Source organism: Ascaphus truei, chromosome 1 (assembly GCF_040206685.1).
Source record: "Ascaphus truei isolate aAscTru1 chromosome 1, aAscTru1.hap1, whole genome shotgun sequence".
In the NCBI taxonomy this organism is placed as follows: Eukaryota; Metazoa; Chordata; class Amphibia; order Anura; family Ascaphidae; genus Ascaphus; species Ascaphus truei.
The window spans coordinates 38,893,806-38,914,510 of NC_134483.1; the positions used below are offsets into that span (position 1 = coordinate 38,893,806).

The window sequence follows — 20,705 nt, forward strand, 5'->3', positions numbered from 1 at the left end:
CTTTTCACCCTGGACTTTGAGTGAGTAACTGCCTGCTATTTACCCCAGCAAGGCCTTTTTGTTTTACACTGTCTCATCCTTGATACACTGCACTTCAGACAGAGAAGCACTCTCTACCCACACTACATCTACAAGTACCTTTCTCCCTGTGATTTTCCCTCAATAAAACTAAGAAAGAGAAAAGGACTTGTTTGTGCTTTGGAAGAGGGGAGACATGAGTTAAGCTTACTGGAACTATTCATACATCATTCATGACCCTGGTTTCAGGAAAAGATAATTTCTCTTTTTGTTTGCTATTATGCCAATGAAATAGTTACATTTGACTCAATTGCCTCCAGCCCTGCATATTTTGCTGTGCTTCGTTTTCATTCGATTTGCTTACATATCCTGAAAACCTGACCTGTTGGTGGCCCTTCAGGACTGGAGTTGGCCACCCCTGACCTATACTGTACTTTTTGTGCCGGGTGTTTTAATTACCTGAGCCGAGCTGAGCCCGGGGACCTCCCCGATTCTCGAGATATCACTTCCTTTCTTTGGGAGGGGGAGAATATTTTCTCACGGAAAGAAATTACCTTCCTGGCCATGTTCATCCCGGGGCGGCGAATAGAAATTCGCTGCATCATCACCAAGACATGCAGCTTTCGATTGGTTACCCAGCTGGCATATTGGTCATTTTTGAGTGTCATACGCGGACACAAAACGTGAACCGCGGGTCCCCGGAGGTCGGGGCACCACAGAGCAGCTCCAGGGGACTCCCCAGGTCAGGAGGTTAAAAAAAAAAAAAAAATAACACCAAACTATTTTTGTATTGACTACAGTTTGTAATAAATTGCGCTGTACCTCATCCCCTGACAATGAACCAACCTTAGAACTGCGTTCATTCTTTTATCTGACCATAAATGATAGAGATAATGCAGATAAAACTGGATTTGTATGTGGCCAAGGGTTTTTAATCAGTCAAGAACATAACGTTTTTACTTGAGTAATAATTAAATAAAATAAATTAAAAAAAACGAACAACTGGGGTTGCAGCTTCAATCAAATCACTAACGGGCCGTATGACCTCAGTAAATTTAGTTCTGGGGCTTTTTCTACATCCGCGGCTGATTTCGGACGAAACTATTGACTTCAATGATGAAACCGGGCGGAAAAACGGCCAGATTGGCCACCTCAGCGCATATACAGTAGAAAAAGACTTCAATATTTTACATCATATAATATGGGTCAAGACTATTTGCTTACCTGGACGCTTTTACTTGTGTTAGTTGATACGGGTGTCGTCTTCGGAGTTAAATAAAACCCAATGGATCCTTTGGTAGAGTTAGAAGCCTTCAGGTTGGAAAAGCACACGTTCAGAAGTGTGAGGTGAAAAGGCATCTTCACATTTATCATCTTTCCAAACAGCTTCATTAGCAATTCCACCAGAGAGGCGGTGATATCAGCGTTTTCTAGAAGTAAAGTGAAATACATAGTTACCAAACACACTACTGGTAGTAAAATGTATAAATATTCAGTGAATCACTACAGCTAGAGAGGAGAAGTGAGAAAAAGTGGGGTTTATTTTAATAAGGCCCCGTTCCTTACTGCTCTTGGAGAATGTGTACTGCATAAACTAATCTAAAATGAAGTGCAATGGGGATACGCATGCGCGGCGTTCAACGGAATGGATGCTTCAGAGACGGGCTGAACAGTAGTAACAAATGATCTAGGCTCACATTAACTATCCAAAAAGCCAGATTCTGACTGCCGGAATATGCCCAGATGGCCCCTAAATTTAACAAAAAGACCCCACAAAGAGGGATACAGCAGTAAGCATGCTAAGATGGCGGCGGCTTGCCATAGGGCGGTACAGACCGACTCAGATCAGGAGGAACACCCACAGTATTCCATCAAACAAGACATCAAAGACCTCTTCATCAGATTAAAAAGCATGGTCCAAGCTGAGATACAGGCAGCACTCACTGGAGTAAGATCTCAGAGGAAAAATTATTACATCACTACCAAATTTATTCCAAGAACTTGGAGCATTTAGTAGACTCTCAGGTTTCAAAATAAACAATTTGGAAGTCCTGATTATCAGCCTGTCCAAAGATGAAATCAAAGTCACTATAAACTTCGATTTTAAATGGTGCAAAGAAGTCATAAAATACCTGGGCACATTCTTGATGGATGATTATGACACACTGCAGGAGACAAATTTCCCGGGCCTAAGTAAAACCTTAAAAGTGGATCTTGTGAGATGATCCAAATTTAAAAATTATGTCTTGGATAGGAAGGACTAATGCAGTAAAGATGAACCTCCTACCAAGAATCCTTTATCTCTTCCACACGCTCCCCATTCTGGTTCCTCTGGGAGCTATACAGGACCTGCAATCTTTTATATGGAATAATAAAAACTCCCTGTATAAGCAAAAAAATCTCCAGTATGCCAATCCAGAACAGAGGCAGCACAATTTTTGCTTCTAAAAGGATGGGGTGAATTGAAGGCAGAACTGCTGACCCCATAGGATCTTGGCATATGCTTATGGATGCCAGGTTCGTTCCAAAAAAAAAAAAAGGCACAAACCTGCCTACCCACGACTTGATCCTGTGGGATCGTAACAAAAGGAGGTTCAACCTCTCAACTAAGAATTCCTCCATGACTCCCATACTCTCCAACCCACACGTCTCCCCTGGTCTATGTCGCTTAGTGAAACTGCGGTCCGCAGAATAAGGGACATGATGAGTAACATTAAAATACAACCTTTGTAGCACTCATTTATTTATTTATCAAATATTTTACCAGGAAGTAATACATTGAGAGTTACCTCTCGTTTTCAAGTATGTCCTGGGCACAGAGTTAAGATAAATATTACATGGTTACAAATACAGTTACATAAATGAGCAGGGTATACATTATATACAAGACATTGTTAAAGATAATATATATTATGGGCGAATGAAACTGTTACAGACCAGATTAAAATGTGTGACAGCCTTAGATTTGAAAGAATTTAAACTGGTGGTGGATGTGAGAGTCTCTGGTAGGTTGTTTCAGTTTTGGGGTGCACGGTAAGCCCACACACAGTTCCTAGCTTATAACCCTATGGGGGACAGTATAAGGGGAACAACATTACAGGGCAATACAGTAAGGTACAATATTAGACCCAAGAGCTGACACTCTCAGACCTTGCCATACGGTTTCAGGGGCAGCCAGCTGGGCTCCACCTTTATTAATGAAGGCCGGCTAAGCACTACCGTCACACCTCCGCCCTCAAGACCAAGGCTCTGGGGCAGTCACCCCAGCAGGTGACAGAAGTTGAGGTTCTTGGGGTGAGACAAAGTCTTTCTGTAAATTGTGAAGGCGCCAGGACAGTCACCATCATCAGGTGGCTTGCTGAGCCTGAAAAAAAAATTGAGGTTGCAGGGAAGAAATCTAGTTTCTCTGGCTGGTAAAGTCCTCCAGCATGGTTGGACCCCTTGCCCCCTCCATTGTCCAAGTTCAACAGGGCAAGGGTCCACTGCAGACCCTGAAATGCTGGTCCACTTTCTGGGAACCAGGCCGCAAGCATCACTGCCCTCTGGTCAGTTATCTTAGTCAGGGGGTCAGTTAGAACACTGTAGTGGGTCACTAAATCCCTATAGTACCCTTGCATGTCCCTGACCTTTCTCTCTATCCGTTCCCTCTCCATCAAGACACTGCACTCAGTTTTGGAATCATGGAATCTCACAAGGTCCCCAGGAGCTACCTTTTTCATTACCTCCAGATAAAAGGCTTTGCCCAGGAATGTTGTCCCTCACCATCACAGACACGTTTTGAAACTTTGTTTCAAGAGTACGACAGAAAAAGGATAATCTCACTTCTCTATTCCTCAATCTTCCTCACAACCACCGGGGAAAATATTCCCTTCATGTCACAATGGGAGGCAGACCTCAATCAGAATATAGATGAGGACTGGGGCACAATATTATATAATATATATAGAAACTGCATACAAGGTATTATACAGGTGGTGCCTAACACCAGTACATCTGTCAAGAATTTTCCTGGGGGCGTCGCCCCTCTGCCCAAAGGGTTGCGGTCAGCGGGGAACATTCATTAACATGTGGTGGTCATGCCCTAGAGTGGCCGAACTGTAGAAAAAGGCCCACAAATTTTCGCAGAGGGACCTGGGCATCCCATTGCCCTTGGACGCATGGTTAGGCTTCCTGAATCTGCCTCTACCCGATATTGACAGGCATTAAAAAAAAAAAAAAACCTGTTAACCTACGTCACAACGGCAAGGTGCTCCATAGGCTCTCTCTGGATAAGTCCAAATCTCCTTATACAAATTTAAAATAAAATAAAATCTGATATTCCCTTAAAATGGAGATACAGACAGCTATACTAAGGGACTCATGTTCAAAATGGAAGAAGGTGTGGCACCCCAACTGATCTACATTATGATAGCTTCCAACCGCCTGCCCCTTAACCAATCTAGCATCCTCCAGTAGGAAAACTAGCAGTGTCCTGGAGCGGCTCCTTGCAGTCATGTAGTGACAATAGTATTAGATACTACTCACTGGTATCAGAGGTATTTTGGTGGATTATTGAATATTTTTTTCTGATTATGATATATATACTGGATGTCTCATTGAAATCGAGAATGTCAAAACAAAATGTCAAAACTATTGCTGTACCCTCCTCTATATTATGTCCGCGCTCCACTGATGAATTTTGAAAATCAATAAAACATTTAAGTATAAAAGAAAAATGAAGTTCAATTAACTTTTGCCCATACGTGTAATAGGTTTTCAATGTCTTGACATCAGACAGCCTGTAGACCAATGGGCAGATTGAGTAAGCACAGATGCAAGGTATTAAACTCCTTGATCCAGCGTTATCTGACATTCAAGTCAATGCGATATCCTGCACAGGCGCTTAGTGAATCCCAGAGAACGTGCGTTAACGCTTACGTCATGCATTGTTGGCCCCTCAGCCAGCAAAAAAAGATTAAAAAGTAGTGATAATAAGTTGGCTAAATGGTCTTTTCTGACGTCCATTTCTGGGGGTTTTTTTTCCCATTGAAGATATATGGAATACAGGCAGTCCTCGGTTATCCGACACAATGCGTTACTCAAAATGGCGTTGGATAGCGAAACGTTGTAAAGCGAAACACGTTTTCCCATAGGAACACTGTTTAAATGAAAGGTTCCGTTCCTAAAGGCATTTTTAATGTTAAAATACACAAAATATTTTACGCAGACAATAAGATATGTAGCATACACAAATTATAGTGTATATACTGTATTATATATATATATATTATATTATAATATAAAAATATAATATATATTATACACACAAACAACTTTGCAAAGCGTCATAAGAGCGTTGGACAAGCCATTTTGGCGTTGTAAAAATGAACATAGGTATGCATTGCATAGCGTTGGATAAGCCATTCGTTGTAAAGCGAAGCGTTGGAAAACGAGAACTGCCTGTACATCGAAAATTAAAGCATATTACCATATATGCAGGATGGTGCTATTTCTCTCTCGATACTCATGTTTTTGATCGCTGTAAATGCTGAAAAGTGGGTCGTTATGGTAGACAGGAGGACAGCGTCAGGAAGGAATTAATCTGAAATATGCTTCATCACTCGCTCTATGGCTTCTTTCCTGGAACCAGGGTCACGAATGATGTGTGAATGATTCCAGTAAGCTCAACTCATGTCCTCCCTCTTCCAAAGCATGACAAGTCCTTAATGTCTTTCTTAATTTTATTGCTGGATTAGAAAACACAGGAACTTGTGGGTGTAATGTAGGTAGAGAGTGCTTCTCTATGTGGGATGCTTCTGCGAGGTTAGACTATGGTAAGAGAGAAAGGCCTTACCAGGGGTGGATGCAGACAGGTCTGTACTCACTGTAATCTAGGATGGAAAAGAAAGTGAGGGGCAGGGGTCACACTAAAGGTTGAGTGGGACTGCACTAACTGTCAGCAAAAGACAGGGGAGAACATGGGAAAGTCCATTAACTGGGAGGACTGGAGAAGCTGCAGTAGCAGTTCACTGATTATGTGCTCAGAGGCAAAAAAATGCAACATTGTTGCATGTTACACAGGCACAGTGTGTGTATGTGGAGCCAATGCCTGCAGCTGAACTTAAGGAGCTGACAAGCAGAAGGGGGGTCGGGCAGGAATGTGATTCTTGTTCCATGACACTCCCCGTCTGGTATCTGGAGATACCACTATATAACTGGAATATGTGGAACATATGTGCAATGCATAACAAAGATAACATCACATTCTCAAACAATGCAAGAGTCCATGTCCACATAGCGATGTGACACCGGCCGGTATCACTGGTATCAAGGTCCCTTGGCCAAGGTTCTTTGGCAAAGGATGCAGGGTGGATGCACAGCTCCAGGTTTGCTGGTTGCACCACAATGTCTTTGTATAAAAGTCTCTGGCACTGTTTCCTTTTAGTCTTGTGAGAGAACAGTCCTTTTGTCTCTGTAGTTTCACCCACAGAGTGTATCCCCTTGTAGGTATACCAGCCGTGGCAGCCTGTTGCTCTATCACCTGGCGTTTGGCAGAAGGAGAGGGCTTTTGGCTCCTTGTGGGAGCGGATTACTGTCCCTGGGAAACTGGTTGTCGAATGTAATCCAATAAAGGGGGCGTCGTTCAGGGAGACTCCCTGAAGCTGAGCGCTGGGGTTGAACATTACCCGGATTTGATCGGGTACCGGAGGGTGGTAGGCCCCAGGTGATTGGAGGTACCGACATTCTTTGCCTTCCTCCATTAGAGGTGCTGGCTTTGCGTGGCCGGTAAAGAATATCTTCTGGATGAAGACCACAAAGTTGTTTTTGGTCTCTGGTTCCCTTTGTGGGCCGCAGAGGTGCGAGGTGAACCTAGAGATGGCATGTTCTCCATTGTTTGGGAAGCGCCTCCTTGGTGAACGGAATGGTAGCGGAGTCACCCGACTGCTTAGTCCGTCTTTAGAGAGCTCCTTGACAGTTAACCTCGGGAATCCTCTATCTTCCCTCGAGGGTGTTTGTTTGTCATCGTTCCTTGTTGTCTGGAACGCTGTGCACCGTAGTTCATCGGTACATTTCTCTTGCACGAGAACATCTCCGCGTAGTTTGGTGAAACGCTTTTGTGTTTCTTTGTTGACTGCCATCGGGAGGTTGTTTTCTCCCTGGACATGACGAAGAACAGTCTCTTTTGTCCTTGTAAATCCTTTTGGGAAATGTCTCTGCAATTGTCCCCTCTTACGTGTTTGAACGAACAGTCCTTTTGACACTGTGGCTTCGCCTGTGGGGCGCAATCTTTTGCGGCTATGCCAGCCGTGGCAATTGGTTGCTCTGTTGCTTGATACTCTGTGGAGAGGAACAACTGTACGTCTTAATTGTGCCCTTGCTCGCGGGAGTATTGTCTGATTGTTTGTTGTTTTTAGGACGATCCCTTTGTCGGTCACCTTTGGGAGGTTCCTCTCTTCCTTCGGTGGAGTCGACTCATCATCCTTGGCTGTCTGGACTGCTGAGCATCCTAAGCCATTGTCGCATCCCATCGGCGTGAGGATGTCTTTGTTGGTCTCAGGGGTATGACCTTGTTTTTCCTCTTCACTTGGCCCTTCGGTCACTTGGAGATGGCCAAGACATGGTTCAGAGAGAGATGTGTGTCCACATTCTGTCACCTCCGTTCTGCGGGCATCAACGTAGTCTTGCCCGTGCTCTCTGTTAGTGTACGAGTTGCCCACTATCACCCATCCTAGGTCGAGTCTTTGGGCGTATGGCGCGTTGTGGGGTCCGTTGTGCTGTTTACGGACTTTATGTACCCTCATGATGTCCCTACCGAGCAGCAGCAGGATCTTGGCGTCTTGTTCCACCGGCCGGATGTGGTTGGCTATTCCTTTGAGGTGGGGGTAATGGAGTGCCACGTCTGGTGTGGGTATCTCGTCCCTGTTTGTGGCCATGTGGTTGCACTCGATGAGTGTGGGAAGGGGCATGTTCACTTTGCCGTCTATTGAGCATATGGTGTAGCCGTTCACTCTTCTCCCTGTGGTCTCCGTTTGCCCTGCGCACGTTCTGAGAGTGTAAGGAAAGGCACCATCTTGTATGTTAAACATGTCGAAGAACTCTGACCTGACCAGTGATCGGTTGCTCTGGTCGTCGAGGATTGCGTACATCCGAATAGCCTTCTCAGGTTGTCCCTGGGGGTGCACTGCGACAAGGCATATTTTGGAACAGGACATTTTGTCACCTTCTTTTCCGCAAACCTCAGTGCGCTGAGATGTGACGGATGTTGGCTCTCCTTCTTCTTTCTCCCCGCCATGCTCCGCTATGGAGGATGGGTTCTTGAGTTGGTGGAGTGTCATCGCCTCTGGGTGTAACGCTGTCACGTGCTTGTCACTCTCGCACACTGTGCATTTGATCTCTTCCTTACAGTCCCTGGCTAGATGGGTCGTGGAACCGCAGCACTTGAAGCAAACTCCGAATTCTCCAAGTAACCTCTTGCGTTCCTCTAGGGACTTCATCCTGAACCCAAAGCACTTGTTGAGTGGGTGTGGCTTCTTGTGTATGGGACATTCCCTGTTTGGGTCCCTTGGTTCCTTGTCTCCGGCGACCGACTGATCGGGAGTAGTTTGGGCCGTGGGAGGCACGTCCGTCCTGCGGGCCGAGATGGGTGTTTGGGGGTTACCATATCTCGTCGCTGGTCTCTCGTTCTTCGGGCTGCTTGCACTGTATGTGGTTTGCGCACCTAAGATGAAACTGGGATCGTTTCTTGTCTTTGCCGCTTCGCAGATGAAGCTCACGAAGAATGAGAATGGGGGGAAGACAACCTGCTTCTCCCTTTTGTATTTGGAACCTTGTGAAAGCCACCTTTCTTGGAGGTTGAAGGGTAGCTTCTCCAGGATGGGTCTCACTCCACGAGCTGAATCTAGGGCGTTGAGACCTATTAAGGAATGGTCTTTCCTTGCGGACTCCAGTTCTTGCAGCAGGTCTCCAAGATCTCGTAACTTCGAGTAGTCTTTACTTGTGATCTTGGGGAAGCTCTCGATTCTTTTGAAGAGCGAATCCTCGACTGCTTCAGGGCTGCCATAGGTCTCTTCTAGCCTTTCCCACACTAGGTCAAGACCTACTTGGGGTTGATGCGCGTTTGCCGTCCGAAGTCTCTGCGCTTGCTCCCTGGATACGTTCCCCAAGAACTTAACTAACAGGTTGAGCTCTTCCCTTGCTGAGAAGTCCAAGCTGTCGATTGCGTCTTTGAACGTGAACTTCCACGTCCGGTAGTTCTCAGGGCGGTCGTCGAAGCTGATGAGTCCTGCGTGCACCAAGTCGCGCCGGATCATGTACTTGGCTATGTCTGTCAGACCTGAGACGTCGGCGCGTTTGCCCCGTTCTGAGGTAGTTGCTGGGACGGTCTTTGCGGTCGCCTCTTCCTTGGCGTGGACGCGTGATGACTGCCGGCCAGTGTGAGGGGCTGTTTTCTCCCGCGTGGGTGTACCTGGATTACGAGCCTGTTGTGGTGCATCCGTGTGCGCTCTGGCGTGTGGATCACTGTTGCGGCTGTGGCTATCCCAGGCAGCGTGTGCCATTGACGGAGCAGCGTCTTCTCCTCGTGGTCCTAGCGAGTCTTCGTTGTCTGTGGTGTCGCTCCCTCCGTGTTGAGATGGTGCGCTGGTGTTTACACTGAAGAGGCTCCTTACATAGTCTTCAGTGCGTTGGGCTGGATCCTCTGAGGCAATCCGTCTGTAGGGTAGCTCCCCGCCGTCCTGTCTCGCAGCTGCTTCTAGGACTTCGGCTTGGGCTATGGCGGCAGCGGCGTCTTCTTCTTTGCTTAGAGCCTCTAGATCCGCGTCTAATTCGGCCTTTCTACGTGCATTGGCAGCGGCGGTGGTAGCAGCGGCGGCGGCAGCAGCGGCGGCGGCATTGGCAGCGGAGGCGGCGGCGGCGACCTGCTCCTCCTCTTCTATGCGCGCCTTTTCTGCCCTTACGGCTGCCTCTCTCCGACCATATTCGGCCCGGGCACGTGCGGCCTCTGCAGCGGCTCTCGCCTTGGTAGCGTTTGTGCTTGCGCTGGACGCGTTAGACTGCGCTGATCTTGCTGACCTTGATGAGTGTCTGGATGTGCTTGAGCGCTGCGATGCGGTTTCCAGCAAAAGGTCCTTTCTCCTACTCTCAGCCTCCGTGATAGTGGTACGTACGCGGCTGTGTCGTGCCAGGTCAATGTTGCTCTGTAAGTCTCTTTCTTGCAGGCTTTCGCTGGTGTTGGCCCTGGTCAGGTAAGTAACGTATGCCTCTGATAGCTCTTGATAACGCGAGTGATCAGTCCTTAATTGCGTTATTGCCTGCTCGAGCTGCTGCGCATAGTTGCCAATACTAGTGACATTGCGTATTCCCAGTGTGGTTGTTTCCCAGGCCAACTCTAATTTAGCGCGGTGCGCTTCAATGTCGCTCTCATATTTTTCGCGGGCCTTTTGTGTCAGTGTGACTGTCCGTTTAGGCCTTGCGCCTGCCTGCGCCTGTTGCAGTTGCGCGGCGGTCTCTGTGTCTGAGAGATCGCTTTCCTGCGTGATGTCTGGTGAGGCTCTGAGTTCTGCCATGCTGTAGGTGTGTGTAGGCCTTTGCCAGTGCGTGTGGCGTGCGGTCTTTTACCTTGTCAGCGATGGGCGTCTGTCTCAGATGATGCCGAGCGGTGTCCTGCAGCGTGCAGCGTTGGGGTAGCTGTACTTACAGGTGTCCGTTGGCTCCTCACTGTGGGGCTGAGCAGCGGGTGAACTCAGGCAGAGAAAAAGGCAGTTAGTAATTGTGAGAGGAGCACTGCTGTTGCAAGGCTGCTGCGCAGCTTGAGCTACTGGTTGTCTGTGAAAGCTGCAGACTGTGTGCAGTTGCAGAGGCTGCTCTGTGTACTATTAGCAAAGTAAGGCTGCTCACTGTCTTTGCATAAAGCTGTGGTAGTTTGCTGTGTAGAGGCTTGTGGCTCTGTGTAGCAACGTGCTTGTGCAATGTGGTGAGAGACTGCTGATTATTTGCTATGTAGGCTGCCTGCTTGTTCTCTGTAAGGTTGCAGGCTGTGTGCAGTTTGCTGTATAGCTGTGTAGAGCTGCACTTTTGTAGCACGAAGGCTGTGAGTGATAGCTTCTGCGTAGACCTCTAATACACGGTCTCTCTCTTACTTTCCTGGAACCAGGGTCACGAATGATGTGTGAATGATTCCAGTAAGCTCAACTCATGTCCTCCCTCTTCCAAAGCATGACAAGTCCTTAATGTCTTTCTTAATTTTATTGCTGGATTAGAAAACACAGGAACTTGTGGGTGTAATGTAGGTAGAGAGTGCTTCTCTATGTGGGATGCTTCTGCGAGGTTAGACTATGGTAAGAGAGAAAGGCCTTACCAGGGGTGGATGCAGACAGGTCTGTACTCACTGTAATCTAGGATGGAAAAGAAAGTGAGGGGCAGGGGTCACACTAAAGGTTGAGTGGGACTGCACTAACTGTCAGCAAAAGACAGGGGAGAACATGGGAAAGTCCATTAACTGGGAGGACTGGAGAAGCTGCAGTAGCAGTTCACTGATTATGTGCTCAGAGGCAAAAAAATGCAACATTGTTGCATGTTACACAGGCACAGTGTGTGTATGTGGAGCCAATGCCTGCAGCTGAACTTAAGGAGCTGACAAGCAGAAGGGGGGTCGGGCAGGAATGTGATTCTTGTTCCATGACAGCTTCAGAAATGTTACTTACAAGTACATAGTTTGACATACTACAATCGGAGAAAGAGTGGTACGGAGATGATTTTACTGATCTTGTAATATGCGACAGTGTTAGATTCCTGTGACCTCAAATATACTGTACAGTAGTTGCAGGCACCTGAGCCACTATAATTATAATAAATACATTAGCACACAATCTACAGAAAGAGAATTAGACTGTAAGCTCTACTGGGCCAGAACTGACGTAACGTAAAAATAATCCTCTACCTGTACCAAGATTCTGGATTATGTGTGTTGGAATAGGGCACTGGCGACTCTCCCGGTTAAACCACTTATTTGTTGGTGTGAACTGACGTAGGGTTAGCCGCAGTGTATGTGGGCTTCTTCCGTCCTTGGATAATCTAGACAAAGAACATATACATTCATCCATGGTGTCAAATACACGATCCCAATAAAGAAAAATAAAGCTATGAACACACTCAACATTTGTGTTTGATTACTGATTATATGGCCATTTGTGTCCTCAGAGAGGAGTAATATTAACTTTTATCAGTATAGTACCTCTTATTCTATCAATTCAATAACAAACTCCTCTAGTCATCTTCAATGCAACATTCCTTCTTTATTTAATATAATATATAGTATGTGTGTGTGTGTTATATATACAGTATGTGAGCCTTGTGTTATTGAAAGTAATATGATGCGTGTGCTTACCTGTTTAATAGACTGTTCAATAGTTCTTTCATTTTCAATTTAACTTCCGATACAGTGGAGCACTTTTTAAATGAATCTTCATCACTTAGGGACTGTTTAAACATTAAAAAGAGAAAGAATATAATCTTCATATTTGCGGAGCAGAAAAAAGAGGTAGTAGCAATTACTGAAAACAGCAGGGGTGTGTAATGGAAAAGGTCTGCACACTGGGCATTAAAGTGTTCTTGCCATGTTCCCTTAATAGATGTGTATATGAAATTGTGTATGGCTAACTACAACTATTACAGACACTTAATTCCTGGGGGCAGACATGAGTGCAAAGAATAGACATACTAATGTGTAATTAGCTGTAAAATAGCATCATTAACCTACAGGTGAGTAGAGAAAGACACCACTGAGATTAACATTAACAACTGCTTCTCAGAAACTTAATACCGACTATTAGAGGACGAGGAAAAGCGTAATGGGGAGGACATTACGTGTGGGAGTTTTTAAGATCCTTTGGAATGAGGGTTGCTGGAAAGACACCGCTTCTGGCTGATCTAATTACCAGGAAGGAAATATGTCAAATAAACACCAGCTTTTAATTAAATATTTTCATTTTTTCTGCAAATGTTATCTGCATTCTTCTTAGCACCTGAGCTTGAGGAAAGTAGTTCTGTTTGCATGACCAGTTGCTGGAACATTTTACACTATAAATATATACTGTATCTCTCACTAGACAGCAGGTTTGATCTTTTTAAAGCAGCAATCCTCGTGGCTCTTTTTACTTACCTCTGTATGGGGCGCCGGTATCGCTTCAGTTTAAATGTCCCGGTCACGTGGCGCCAGTAGGAAGCCGCAAGGGATGATGTCACGGCTTCCTATTGGCCTGCAGGACATTTAAAGCTGTCATATTGTGAACCCAGCCAGGTATCTCGGGAGGCAAGAGGTCCCCGGAGCTGAAATCAATGCGGTTCAGCTCCAGATACCCCCTGCTTCAATCCTATTACAAAAACAAAAACCACAACCACTGCTGCTTTAAAGCTGCAATCCCCTCCAAACTGTGATACACTTGAACCAACCTCCAGGGACCCCTAGATCCAAAGAAGTTATATTATCCTGGTACAATAATAAGAACAATGACTACTGCTGTGGGCTCACCAACAAAAAGCAGCAACATCATGATGTCCCAGCTTTCTATTGGTCACCGGAGCAAAGCTGAGCCCGGTGGCCGCAGATTGGCCAGTGTCATTGAATCTCTCAGGAACGGAGGTGTGCCCCGGGCTTCTCAAACCCCACCTATATCTTCCCATGTGTGTCCCCTATATGCTGTAGAAATACGGGATCTGGTGAATGAACTACTCGGTACATAAAGGAATTGACAGAAGTCTGTGATACCTGGGGAGGTCCAGACGGTGTTACAGGTAAATCATCCTCTCCACGGCTCAGCATCTGCATACGCTGAGCGGCAGAGCCACCAAACGCCTTCTCTAGCACTGCGAAGGGACAGGCCTGCAGATCCCGTATACTGCTCACGCCCAGAGATTCAAGGCGCTGCGCAGTTTTGTAACCAATACCTATATATTATAAGACAGTTCAGCGAAGGTTAGTAATATTATTTGGGGTTTATCAAAACGGCGTTCTCTGCATATGCAAAGCATTTTTATGTGCACGGATAAGGGAATATTGATGTATTTCCAGCATCGTTTTTCAAACACTAACTTTGCCATTTATTGCTTCACACACCATCTTCAGCCGGTCTGAAGTATAATTGTATGTTATGTGGAAGATAACACTACTACAGGTGCGCCGACGAGTATTCTAAAACTTGCCTTAGAAAATCTGGGGCTATCACCAACAAGATCCAGGTACATGCTGCAACATTTCAGTGACATTTCTGCAGAGACTAATGGCCCATCGGATTAACACAGCAGGGGTCCCTGGCAGTCCCATTCAGTTTGAATGTGACTGCCAGGGACCTCCGCTGTTAATCCGATGGGCCATTAGTCTGTCTGCAGAAATGTCACAGATATGTTGCAGCATGTACCCAGCATGTACCCATCATGTACCTGGGTCTTGTTGGCGATGGCCCCAGATTTGTTTTAGAATACTCGTCGGCACTACAGTAACATCCTTCCAAGGCATTAAGGTGCAAAAACTAGACTGGTGATGTAAAGAGAAAGCCAACGACCGCAAACGAACATATAGGATATGAACTGGTACAGGGCACAACTGCTCCTTCTTAATCTTACTTATAATATTATACTGTGCAAACGTTTCTTGAATAAACTTGGTCCAGAAAAGCTGGTGATATCTCAGGTAGTGACTAAAACAACCAGAATACATTTTATTTGTAATCTGTTTTTAACAAATTCCACAAGTTCACGTATCCATTTCTATTAAAACATATAATGGTGAATAAAAAAAACCCAAGGGGACTAGTGGAGTGATGAGCGTGACGTCCCCATGAAATACAAGCAAAGGGGATGATGGTCACTGGAGGTCACAAAGGCCACCAATGTGCTGTCCACCGTCATGTCCAGTAAATGTCAAAAGGGCACTCGATGTTAAAGTAAGAATCCCAAGGGAGTCCAGGAACCCCCATGAAGAGGTCAGAAGAGCACTCAAGGTTAAAGTAAGAATCACTTTGCAAAACAAAATTAAACAAAGGAGCAGGTGAATGATTGATACTATAAATTTAGCACGGTTTAGTAAATGTGGACCACAGTATCCTCTTCCATTAAACCAAGTTGACTATGAAGACCTAATAACCTTTTATTTATTTTAGTATTGGCTGAATTGGGGTTTGTACTCTAACCCAGGGGAGCGCAAACTTTTCCCCCTGCGCCCCCCTGCCGGCTGTCCTGCTATCTGCACGCCCCGCTCTCTCCCTCCCTCCTTACCGTAGTTCCTGGCGTCTGGGCGTCATGCTGCCATAGCAACGTGGCGGCACATGACGCCGTGTTGCCATGGCGACACGTCTCCAGATGCCGGCTGAACCACGGTAAGTGCAGTTTACAGAGGCCTTCGCCGCTTCCCCGGAACATAATTTAAGTGTCTCCGGGAATCACGCGGGGCCTCTGTAAACCCTGCGCCCCCGCAGTAAATCTCACGCCCCCCCCAGTTTGCGCACCGCTGCTCCAATGTACTTTTCATTTATGCTTTTCTTTCACAGAATTGTGGTAGAGCAGCTAATGTGCTTAGCTTCAGATTTGTGGGCGATCATGCAGGCAATCATCACTTAAAGGTATTCTATGTGGGGATTGATGCTTTAAACTTAACTTTCTATCAAACACAGCAACGTGCAGCAATTAATACATTATTCTCCATCCTAAGTACTTCTATGAAATGGAGAGCATATAAGGAGTTAAAACAGGAAGCTTTTAAGCAGCACTAGAAATCCCCCTACCTGGAATTTTCTTGACGTGGTCAAGACCGTTGATAAGATGGCTGGCACTTTCAGGAAGCAGAATTGTTTGCTGGTTTGGTTTAAATGTCCCAGAAACCAACTTGGATAACAGTTTATTGGATGCAACTCCTGCACATTCCGTGAGGCCCAATCTGTTATACAAAGCTGCCCGCATCTCAGCTGCAATTAGAGACCCAGCAGCTATCCGCGTGTGCATCCAGTCATGTGCATTAATGGCTGGGGAAAAAGAATGGAGTGTGATTTGTTTTCAACGTTCTGACAAATATACCTTGTGTAACCTCTAAAGCAGGGGTTCTTACCCTTTTGTACCTTAATCACCCCCAAGGGACCAACAAGGTCCCCAATCTCTTCATTCCAATAATTTTACATATGACGTACCAGTACAAACGCGCCAGTAGCTTAACTGAAACGTTTAGTATAGGGTCCTCTCTTTTTAGTAAGTATGTGTAACGAACAGAGAAGGAAAATAATAGGTGGATCCCTGTCAACCACGCATTTATGTGGCAGGAGATGAAGAAGTTTGTCCACATCCTCTTTCGCCTCAACTACTGGCCCCTTCAATGATCTGTCTCAAAGGTCATCCAAGCCATCGCCCTTCCAAATCCCACATTTCCTTCAAGATTTTTTTCCTGTCCTTCAAGTCATTGCTCCTCTGTCTCTCACATACAACTACACAGAGTCACTGGCATTAACAAACACAAAATCCCTGTAATCTACAGACGAGCCAACGAGTATTGTAAAATTTGCCTTAAACTTGCCTTAAACTAGCTAGGTACATGCTGTGTACATTTCAGTGACATTTCTGCAGAGGCTAATGGCCCATCTGATTAACACAGCAGGGGTTCCTGGCAGTCTCATTCAGCTTGAATGGGACTTCCAGGGACCCCCGCTGTTAATCCGATGGGCCATTAGTCTGTCTGCAAAAATGTTGCAGCATGTATCTGGGTCTTTTTGGAGATTGCCCCAGGTTTGTTTTAGAATAGTCGTCGGCACTACAGAGTATGAGTATGAGAGTGTGTGTGTGTGTGTGTGTGTGTGTGTGTGTGTGTGTGTGTGTGTGTGTGTGTGTGTATATATATATATATATATATATATATATATATATGTGATGTATGATAGCGTATAGGGAGTTACACGACTGGGTTTTCTCAATCCAAGAAAAAATGACAACAGAAAAAAAAAAAGCAAATATAGATAAAATAACTTTCTATCAATCCCATTACTAGATATCCAAATATGTACTATTAAGCTATGCAGCATGTCATAGCTTCATTTACTTTTGAATATTGATTTGTTTGGGTGCCCTGAGGATAAGACGGAGAAGCGCTTGTTTGCTCTATACTGCTGCCATATGGAACTGAAAGTCATGGACACAATAGCACAATAAATAAAGTATCTAATCACTCACTCTGATCATTGTACACGTGACCAGACACGGACACTTCAACCTTGATATTACTCTGCTGCTCCTCTTGTATTCTCTTATCCACCAATTCTGTGATATCTATGAAGTTTTCATCAAATCCAAGCCTTTCAACCCGGGGACTGAACTCCTCCAGCAATCCTAAATAATAAAGAAAACTGTTAGCGATCAGCACAGGCAACCACTAGTGCACTGACTCAGAGGCGTATTGCCTCTTTATTTCAGCACGCAGATTACTCAAACATACGAACTGGATTTCCACACTGAGATCAACAGCGTATTGTGTTTGCTAAATATGGAAATGCAAAAACATTGTAGAAGAAATGACATATGAAAGTCAATTCAGGCAATTTTCACACTGATTTCCAGTGAGATCTACAGAACATCTGAGAAGACCCCCAAGGCCTAAAACTTGCCCTCCCATTCCACCAGCAAAGTATCCCCCTCCCACCCATATGCTGCTCAGTCCAAAAGTAGTGATACAAATCGGTTGCATTCTTTCTTAAAGCAGCAATCCTCCTTTGAAGGGAGTGTTCTTTTTAGATAGGTGGGAAGCAGGGGGTCCCGGGAGCTGAACTACCTTAATTTTAGCTCTGGGGACACCTTCTTTCTTGGTATACCTCTGAAAGTGCCCCCGGTAGCATCCCGTTTGATAAGTTACATAGTTACATAGTAGATGAGGTTGAAAAAAGACATCGGTCCATCAAGTTCAACATATGCTAAATTTAGACAACAGATACTTTATCCTATGTCTATACTTACTTATTGATCCAGAGGAAGGCAAACAAAAAACCGCATTAAGGGGAAAAATGAATTCCTTCCTGACTCCAAGAATTGGCAATCGGATTAATCCCTGGATCAACATCCTTCCCATGTATACGTATTTAGTATATCCCTGTATACCTTTCCCATCTAAAAAGATGTCCAACCTTTTTTTGAACAAATCTATTGTATCTGCCATCACAGTCTCCATGGGTAATGAATTCCACATTTTAACTGCCTTTACTGTAAAGAACCCTTTCCTTTGTTGCTGGTGAAATTTCCTTTCCTCCAACCTTAAGGGATGGCCCAGAGTCCTTAGTACTGCCCGTGGGATCAATAGTTCTTTTGAAAGCTCCTTGTATTGTCCCCGAATATATTTGTATATAGTTATCATATCCCCTCTTAGACACCTCTTTTCTAATGTAAATAAATCTAATTTAGCTAGCCTCTCCACATAAGTTAAATTGTCCATCCCCTTTATTAATTTGGTGGCTCTTCTCTGCACTCTCTCTAGTTCCATAATGTATTTTCTTAGGATTGGTGCCCAAAATTGTACTCCATATTCAAGGTGTGGTCTTACTAGTGCTTTGTAAAGGGGCATAATTATGTTTACTTCCCTTCCATCCATTGCCCGTTTGATGCAAGATAAGATCTTGTTTGCCTTTGCAGCTACTGCATGACATTGGGCACTATTGCTAAGCCTGCAGTCTACAAGCACTCCTAAATCCTTCTCCATCAAGGATTCCCCCAATATATCTCCATTTAATTTGTAAGTCGCCTTTTTATTCTTGCATCCCAAATGCATAACCTTACATTTATCTGTATTAAACCTCGTTTGCCATTTACCTGTCCACGTTTCCAGTCTCTCCAAGTCCTTCTGAAGAGAAATTACATCCTGCTCTGATTCTATTACCTTACACAATTTAGTATCATCAGCAAAGATGGAGACTTTGCTCTCGACCACAACCTCAAGGTCATTAATAAACAAGTTAAAAAGCAGGGGTCCCAGTACCGATCCCTGAGGTACTCCACTCACGACTTTAGCCCAACCTGAAAAAGTTTCATTTATGACAACCCTCTGTTTTCTGTCCTTTAACCAGTTTTCAATCCAGGTGCATATATTATTACTGAGTCCAATTTTCTTTATTTTGTACACCAACCTCGTGTGAAACCTTATCAAAAGCCTTTGCAAAATCTAAGTAGACCACATCAACTGCATTACCCTGGTCTAAATTCCTACTTACCTCCTCAAAGAAACAAATAAGGTTTGTTTGGCAAGATCTATCCTTCATAAATCCATGCTGACTATTACTAATAATTTTGTTTTCCATTAGGTATTCCTGAATATTATCCCGTATTAAACCTTCAAGTAGTTTCCCTACTATTGAAGTCAGGCTTACAGGTCTGTAATTTCCCGGTTGTGATCTAGCTTCCTTTTTAAATATAGGCACCACATCTGCTTTACGCCAATCTTGTGGTACTGAGCCTGTGGAAATGGAGTCCTTGAATATTAAATATAATGGTTTGGCTATTACTGAGCTTAACTCCTTGAGAACTCTTGGATGTATGCCATCTGGGCCAGGTGCCTTATTTACTTTAATTTTTTCAAGTCGCTTATGAACTTCTTCCTCAGTTAACCAATTGTTCATTAATATGGAGGTTGTGGCTTCCTCCTGCGGCACTACTATTGAACTTGATTCTTCCCTGGTAAACATAGGCAAAGAATTTGTTTAATACCTCAGCTTTTTCCTTATCTCCAATAATAATCTGCCTACCCATCTCACACTGAAAGGGTCCTATATTTTCTTTTCTCATTTTTTTGTTATTAAGGTACTTAAAGAACTTTTTAGGGTTGACCTTACTTTCTATTGCAATCCTTTTTTCATTATCCATTTTTGCTAATTTGATTGCCCTTTTGCAATTTTTGTTACATTCCTTATAATTCTGATACGATGTCTCCGTCCCTTCTGACTTAAAGAATCTAAACGCCTTCCTCTTCTTGTCCATTTCCTCCCCTACCTGTTTATTTAGCCACATTGGTTTTGACTTATTTCTTTTATACTTATTACCCAAGGGTATACACTGATAAGTGTGCTTTTCTAACAATGTTTTATAAAGACTGCCCATTTATCTTCTGCATTTTTCCCTGCAAAAACATCATCCCATTGTATTACTACTATATTAGACCTCAGTTTATAAAAATCTGCCTATCTAAAGTTTAAGGTCTTTGTTGAACCCAAGTAATCTGTTTTTTGATCATTTATTTCAAATGAGACCATGTTATGATCACTGTTACCCAAATGTTCCAGCACTTGAATATTTGTTATTACTTCTACATTGTTTGATACATTTTGGTTTAAATCTCTAGATATGCAGAGCAGTAGGAAGCCACAAAGTCACCCTACTGGCCCACGTGTCGCGGGAGATTTAAGAGCTGCGAAGTAACCGGCAGCACTTGCGGAGGTATCTCAAGAACCAGAGGGTCCCCGGAGCTGAAATTAACGCAGTTCATGGACCCCCTGCTTCATAATCATTCAAAATGGGGACTGTGGATGGAATTCTCCTTTAACCGGCAGGCAGGGCCGGCTTACAATTTAGCGGGGCTCGGTGCCAAGAGAAAGCTCGGTGCCTCTTACCTGCTCCGGCATCTCCTCCTGCTCCTCATCTCAGCGACGGTGCTTTGTCATGGCAACGTGATGCTGTGACGTCACAGAGATGAGGAGCAG

The 20,705-nt window shown here is 44.6% G+C and overlaps 1 protein-coding gene across 4 annotated transcripts in view; it reads right to left on the reverse strand.

The window, feature by feature from the left end:
• The window catches only part of POLI (DNA polymerase iota), a 35,070-nt gene that overhangs the window by 5,631 nt on the left and 8,734 nt on the right, over positions 1–20,705 (reverse strand). For 3 of the 4 annotated variants that reach the window (XM_075586503.1, XM_075586493.1, XM_075586513.1), the window contains exons 4-9: positions 17,203–17,358; positions 15,774–16,010; positions 13,763–13,941; positions 12,383–12,474; positions 11,936–12,069; positions 1,243–1,448 (exon numbers count right to left, since the gene is read on the reverse strand). In XM_075586503.1, the coding sequence (XP_075442618.1) occupies positions 1,243–1,448; positions 11,936–12,069; positions 12,383–12,474; positions 13,763–13,941; positions 15,774–16,010; positions 17,203–17,358 (1,004 nt within the window). Of the gene's footprint in view, positions 1–1,242; positions 1,449–11,303; positions 11,391–11,935; positions 12,070–12,382; positions 12,475–13,762; positions 13,942–15,773; positions 16,011–17,202; positions 17,359–20,705 lie in introns of those variants that run through there. The other variant, XM_075586522.1, reaches the window with a different exon arrangement.